General features: G+C 52.4%; 2 protein-coding genes across 3 annotated transcripts in view; both read right to left on the minus strand.

The window, feature by feature from the left end:
- Positions 1-7,231, minus strand: part of LOC107213168 (perilipin-3-like) — a 663,366-nt gene that overhangs the window by 79,613 nt on the left and 576,522 nt on the right. The gene's annotated exons all lie outside the window — the stretch shown is intronic.
- Positions 3,048-7,231, minus strand: part of ZNF341 (zinc finger protein 341) — a 20,248-nt gene continuing 16,064 nt past the window's right edge. For both annotated transcript variants that reach the window (XM_015647268.3, XM_033519097.1), the window contains exons 12-15: positions 7,070-7,202; positions 6,220-6,331; positions 5,363-5,433; positions 3,048-4,139 (exon numbers count right to left, since the gene is read on the minus strand). In XM_015647268.3, the coding sequence (XP_015502754.1) occupies positions 3,628-4,139; positions 5,363-5,433; positions 6,220-6,331; positions 7,070-7,202 (828 nt within the window). In that variant the 3' untranslated portion in view covers positions 3,048-3,627. The remainder of the gene's footprint in view (positions 4,140-5,362; positions 5,434-6,219; positions 6,332-7,069; positions 7,203-7,231) is intronic.

Here is a 7,231-nt window from a genome sequence, read left to right on the forward strand (position 1 = left end):
GGAAAAGAGGAAGAATGACCCAAATAAATGCTTGCTGGGTAAGAGAGCTTTTTTTTGTGCCCTGAGTGAGAGGGAAAAGCAGTGCTCTGGAAAACACAAAGAACATCCTGCCTAGCAGGTGGGAGTTCAGCAACTGTAATGGCTCCTGCCCTGTTCCATCTCCAAAACACTGCAGGTAGGTGGGAAAGGCAAATATACAGGAAAAATCACTGAGGCTGATGGAAACACTGCCAGGGCAGGAAAGCTCCAGCTGACAGCACAGGAGGCTGAGGAGAACGGGGGCACATTTTACATGCCCTTTTCTTCCTCCCACACAAGTGTGTGCTGTCACTGAGCACCACAGACCTTTGCTTTGATCCAGTTCTTCCAGGGCATAGCTCTGGTTTTGGGAACTTCCAGAAAATGCTAAGAGACTTGCAGAGTTGGCTTTGTAAAGAAAACAGCAGTGCCCAGGACACAGGATGGAACCAGGGAGTAAATCAGTGGCCTGAGCACCTCCAATCCACCCCAGCCAGTGGGCAGGGCTCTGCCAGGGAAACAGAGGGAACTCAGGCAGAAATCTCCCCTGAAGGAAATGGGAGAGCTTGTAGACATCTGAGTTTGCAGGAGGTGAGGCAGGTGGACAAGAGTGGGGCAGGGACAACAATTACTCCAAGGTTTACTCTAAGAGGACAATCATTCTGCTCAGGATGAAACTTGCTCTGGTTCAACACTGCCCCATATGTAAACACTTATCAAGCATCCAGGGTGGTATCTCTGTCCCACACTTATGTTAGGGGAAGTTGTCAGCCCTGTATCCCTCAGCAGTGACACTCGAGGCAGCTGTGTGGCTCTGCTCCCACTCCCCGAGTTACACCCAGTGTTGCCAGCTGGGTTCCAGCATCCCACTGAGCTGAGGGAAACCAGGATTTGGGAAGGGCAGGCCAGGTCTCCAGACAGGGCTTCTGAGCTGAAGGAGCTGCACCCACACATCATCACCTCAAAATAGACCTGACTGCATAGACCATGTAATGACACCTACAGTGTGGGACAGAGGGGAGGGAAACAGGAAAGGTATATTTAGCCAACTACTTCCTGATCCGATTCCCCTCCTGGGAAAGCAGAGTAAAATAAACACTGTGGGTAAATAACAAAATTTACACTTAAATATACTCTGCCCTTCAAAGCAGACAGGAGCTTGCACTGAAGCACAGACACACATAAGGAGGAAAGACCACTGGGATGTCCCTGGGCCTGTCAGCTCATGCCAAGCACATCCACTCAGGGCAGGATGTTCTGTGCAAATTGGTAATGAGATCTCAGGACCACTCTCTGCAGCTTCCTTCCTTACACTGAGTCAGAATCACGGAATCAGAGTGGTTGGGATTGGAAGGGACCCCAAAAATCATCTCGTTTCATCCCCTACCATGGCAGGGACACCTTCCACTACCCCAGGTTGCTCCAAGTCCTGTCCAGCCTGGCCTGGGACACTTCCAGGGATCCAGGGGCAGCCACAGCTTCTCTGGATAACCTGTGCCAGGCCTGCCCACCACTCTCACAGGGAAGAATTTCTTCCTCATATCACATTTAAATCTTCCAGCAGCTTGAGGCCATTCCCCCTTGTCCTGTCACTCCAGGCCCTTATGAAAAGTTTCTCTCCAGCCTTCTCACAAGCCCTTTTAAATACGGGAAGTTGCCATGTTTCAACACGTCCCTGTCACCTCTCTTGCCATCCCTGTGCACCTCTGGAGCCTGGCTCCACCTTCTCCACCCCTTCTATGAGGCGGGGCAAGACTTCCCCATAACCTCAGGTAAACCCTCAACAACCCCTTCTCCCAGCCTCCCCTGGAAGCTCTGAGCTCCATTTCCTCCCACCCAACAGTTTGAGGTGCACAAACATCACCAAAAAAGTGAAATGAGCAGAAAGTAATTTAGGAAGTGAGTGAGCAAAGTGAACTGGTGGCAGGACTCATCCAGACTGGAACTGTGTGTCCCAGGAGTGACAGTGTAACCCATCATTACCTGGGGGAGCACAGCGTGCAGCCCTCTGCCAGCTGCTGTTTTTAAGATTTTAAGGAAGGAGACAAAAAGAACATCTTGAGGTCAAACAATGGGCTGTGTCAGACCAGTCATGCTGGGCTGACTGCTGCAGTGGCCAGAACAGCCAAAGTCCCAGACACAGCCAGGATTTCCATACCCAGGACTGACCGAACCCTGCACTCCCTCTGGATAAACAGGCTGGGAATGCAGCACTTTGCACCCACAGACACTTTAGCAGCTCATCACACAAACTCACCTGGGAAAGCCCAGCTTGGCTTGCTCTACACTTGGAGCAGGCAGAAAGTGTGGGAGAGCAGAGCACAGGGACATTCATCCCAAGAGGACCTGCAGGCAGCAGGAATGTGCAACTCCCAGTCCAGATCCTTCCCCAAAAGCCAGTGCATCCTGTGGCAGTGGAAAACAAGAGGCTGAGGGCAGTACAAGAATGAAGGAGCCTGGCAGGGCATTGAAGCAGGCAGCAGCACCCCTCACCTGCCTGGGCTCCAGACCCACCCATGCACCTCCCTCACCAACACTGCACAACGGGAATTCTCACTTTCTGTGTCTGGTGCTCCTGTGTTGGCTTAGGAAATCAGAGAAGCCAAGAGGACAACAACTGTCCCAGCCACAGCAGACTTCCTTGCCGCTCAACAACACCAACTCCCCACTAAAACTACTGACAAGAACTGAGCTGAGGGAACACAGAGGCTGGGAAGCAGCTGCCAGAGCTTCTCTGCAGCACCTGGCCCAGAGCTGACACTGCAACACTGGCTCCTGGATGCCTCACAGGTTTCCTGTGCTACCCCAGCCAGGTGACCTCACCCAGCCCTTAGTGCCCTTGCTGAACACAGGGGTCACATTTAACTGTTCCCAGGGATTGACTCATTGATGTCTAAGGCGCTCAGAAATCCCTGGATTTGTGAAAATCCAGTCCCTGGGTGGGGAAAAACCATGAACAAACACTGTGGAGAGAACAGCACCCAGACAGAAGAGTCCCCACACACACACAGGTTCCCACACACTGACTCCACATGAGGTCCAGGGTGTTTATAACGTGTAGTACAGACACGGTGATCTTTCTACTGAGACAGACAGAGAGAAGATACCAGACAGAAGTCTATCAGGGTATTTCTGAACGGTGTTCCCAAAGGATCTCAGGATGAACTTGCTTCCACTAGGAAGGATGTTTGCTCTCAGAAGGGCCACCCAAATACTGGGCAATACAGCTTTTAGGCCGGAAAAACCACAGATGGGACAGGCTGTGATTTGCAAAGCCACCTGATTTCAGCAGCTCTGTTTGTTCCAAGTTTGCATGGTCCTTCTTCTTGCCCTGATTCAGGGATCTTTGTCTTTCTTGCCCTAAGCTGACCCGTGGTGCAGAGGGACAAGAAATAACGGAGCCACTCTCTTCAGTGCCTTGTAGGCATCAGTGGCCTCCAAGCAGTCCTCTGGCCAAGGATGGGAAGAACCAGTGGAGATGGAAGCCATTCTCTCCCATATCCATCCACCTCCCCAGAAGAGCTTTGGTCTTTTCCACGGGGATAAATTTGAGCACCAAGTCGGACAGTGCCAGCAGCACCCCCAGCCACACAGTGGCTCTGGGCATTGTCACTCCGAGGTCTGGATGTACACGGGGACAGCCAGCATGGTGCAGGGCCCGTCCGAGGCCGTCTGCAGCTCTGCCAGGGCCAGGTTGGAGGCCATGCTGTTGGGCTGCCCAGGGACCAGCTCCGAGTCAGCAGCTCCTGACCCTCCAACCACGATGGACAGGACGGCGTCTGACTCCTGGAAGGGCTCTTTGTTGGGGCCCCCCTCGGGCGGGCTCTCCCCGGCAGCGCCGTCCTTGAGCTCCGGCAGCCCCAGCGCTCCGGGCAGTGCCAGCCCCGCCTTGCGCCCCCGCGCCACCCGCTTCTTCTGGGCCTTCCTGAGCTGCAGCTCCTTGTCCTTGGGCGAGCCCAGGCGGCACTTGTGGTCCCTCATGTACTTGTGGCGTGTGAAGCCCTTGCTGCACGTGGGGCAGCGGTATTTGTAGTTGCCGGTGTGTGAGCGCTGGTGCTCCACCATGTGGGCGCGGCGGCTGAAGGACTTGTTACAGTACTGGCACTTGTGGATCTTCATCCCTGCACACAGAGGGAGAGCTCAGTGAGACCCAGCCATCCCACCAGGGAGGGCAGGACAGCTTCTCCTCCTCCTCCTCCAGGGAGCAGGAGGTGCTCCCTGATCAAAGAGAGGACACGCTGTGCCACACACAGTAAAGGATGGGTGGCTACAGCTTCATTGTTTCTGTTTAACCATTGTTAAACAGAGACATTGTTTTAATCCTTTGTAAAGTCGTAAAATGTCCTGAGGTAGAAGAGACCCCAGGATCCCCCAGCCCAGCCCTGGCCCTGCCCAGACCCCCCAACAACCCCACCCTGGGCATCCCTGGCAGCGCTGTCCAAACGCTCCTGGAGCTCTGGCAGCCTCGGGGCCGTGCCCATTCCCTGGGGAGCCTGGCCAGTGCCAGCACCTCTGGGGAAGAACCTTGCCCTGAAATCCAGCCTGAGCCTCCCTGGCACAGCTCCAGCCATTCCCTTGGATCCCATCTCCTGCTCACAGAGGGAGCAGATCAGTGCCTGACCTTCCACTGCCCTTCAGGAGGAAACTGCAGACTGCAAATAAATATTCTTGCCCCAAGTAAGAGCATTAAAATATCACCAGAAAAACACGTCAGGTAACTGTGATGAAAATGCAAAACAAACTTGAAGTATTGTTTTTTTCAAGTGTATCTAGTAAATTAAAAAATTTTCACTTTTTTTCCCCTCCAAAATATGGGAATGTACAGTCTGAAAGAACCCATGACTGCACTATCAGCCCATCCCATCTAATTCCACTTTGCAGGGCTTTGGGCAAAAGGAAAGAAGTCCAGTTTTACCCCAAGAGATAAAAGTCTGATTGTTCCCTGGGGCATGGGAATAAATTGTCTTTATCAGAATTGAGAGTATCATTTTTGGAACACAGGAAAGGAGTCTAATCCCATGAGATTTTCTTTTGCCTGTGAGATGGGACTGGGGAGAAGTGGACAGAGCACTCTGGATATTCACTTGGTAGCAAACAGACCAAATAATCCAGCTCAGCTCCTGAGTCTCACCAGCAGGCCCTGCCTACAGATTATATTGTCTTAGAAACCAGCCCAAAGCTTAGACATAATACTGAAGAGACACTCAGTTAAACAGGCCTGCAGCACAACAAAGACAAAAAATCTACTGCTAGTAAATTATTCTCATTTCTCAGGCTTAGTCCTTCTATCACATCCCCTGCAGCACCCCAGGGAATCCCAGTCACTGCATTCCCAAACACTCACCTGAATGGGACAGAATGTGAGCCTTCAGCTTGTCAGGCCTGTTGAATTCTTTATTGCAGCCTGTGTGGCTTCTGCAACAATAACAAATGCTGGTGAGATGTGGGAATCAGCTGAGGAACAAGGTAAAGACAGATCTCAGATCATGAAGAGATCCATGACCCTTCTCCTTAGCAGCCCCTAGATGTTTCTCTTGGTACAGCCTTAGCTGGAGTGGAACTCAGCAGGAGTTCCACTATTTCAGCCTTTCTGGGGAGGGGCAAGGACTAAACAGGCTGCCACAGGGATATGTGGCTTTTCCTAAATTACTCATGGTCTGTGTCTCACTGTATCTGAAATGCAGCAGGCTGAAGATCCCAGCTGGAGACAGAAGTATTTTGGAAGCAGGTATGAGGTTGGAGCAGGGAGAAGCCAGTCAGCCTTGGCTATCTCAGAAAGTCCATGGTTGTGCCATGGATCTGAGACTGCACTTTCCAAAACTCGTTTCCTCTGGCTCATACATGAGGTCCTATGTTGTCACATGCTTTTGGAGACACGGCAGTGAGTGAGAGCCCATCATCCAGGGAACCTCTGTAGTCAAATAATGCCCCTTCTCTTTCTAGTGCTCTCCCAAGCCTCCCATGAAGGCAGGAGTTATTTTACAGGGCTGATGAAACGATGAAATGTGTGACATGTGGCCTTACAGGAAGTCAGTAACGAAGAATTGGGACTCTTTGGTTGCCAGTTCAACAGCACACAGCATTCCAATCTCCCCAGGCAGCCTGGTAGGAGCCACAGCATCCCCTAGGATCCCTGCAGGGGACATTCCCCCCATCCCAACCCTGTTCAGATATATGGTCATGTGCAGACACACTACATACGAGAAGGGGCATTTGTATTTCTTGAAGGGCTCGTGGATGAGCATGTGGCGCTTGAGCTTGTCCTTGCGATTGAACGCCGCGTCACACACCGAGCACTTGAAGGGCTTCTCACCTGGGGAGGAGAGAGACCAGGGCTCAGGGACAGTCCAGCCACACAGGCTGCTCTGGCCATGGACAGGGCACCAGGCCAGCTGTGCCACACTATAGAATTCCTTGCCCTATGGATAAATCACACAGAATTAGGTTGGAAAAAACTTTTGAAATCATCCAGTCCAACCTATAACCTAACACCACCTGGTCAACCAGACCATGGCACTGAGTGCCACATCCAGGCTTTTCTTGAACACCTCCAGGGATGGTGACTCCACCACTTCCCTGAACAGCCCATTCCAGTGCCCAATCACCCTTTCTGTGAAATTCTCCTTGATGTCCAAGGCTGTGTCCTCTTGTCCTGTTGCTGGTTGCCTGGGAGAAGAGACCAATCCCTACCTGGCTGCAGCCTCCTGTCAGGGAGTTGTAGAGAGTGATAAGGTCTCCCCTGAGCCTCCTTTTCTCCAGGCCAAACAACCCAACCCCATCAGCCACTTCTCAATAAAATAATAAACAGATGGGCACAACCCATGCTGCACACTGCTCCTGCTCTCCAGGGCCAAATTCCTTAGCTCTGCCACCACAGCAAGTGGGGAAACCACCTGTGCCCCCCCATTTCTATCTAGTGCAATGCCAGGCACGAGGCCAAACCAAACCCATCCATCTGAAACCACGTTACTACAAATGACTCAGAGCCAACTGTGTCATTGCTGCTGCCAGGGCACAGAGGTGACGAGCATTGGGAGCAGGGGATGTGTACCCGAGTGGATGTGGGCGTGCAGCTTGAGGTAGTGCTCCCGCCGGAAGAACTTCTTGCAGATCTGGCACTTGAACTTGCTGCCCCCGCCGTGTGTGGGGATGTGGCGGCGCAGGTACCGCTCACAGGGGAACACCTGCAACACACAACCACAGGCTCACAGGG

This window comes from Parus major, chromosome 20 (genome assembly GCF_001522545.3).
Source record: "Parus major isolate Abel chromosome 20, Parus_major1.1, whole genome shotgun sequence".
In the NCBI taxonomy this organism is placed as follows: domain Eukaryota; kingdom Metazoa; phylum Chordata; class Aves; order Passeriformes; family Paridae; genus Parus; species Parus major.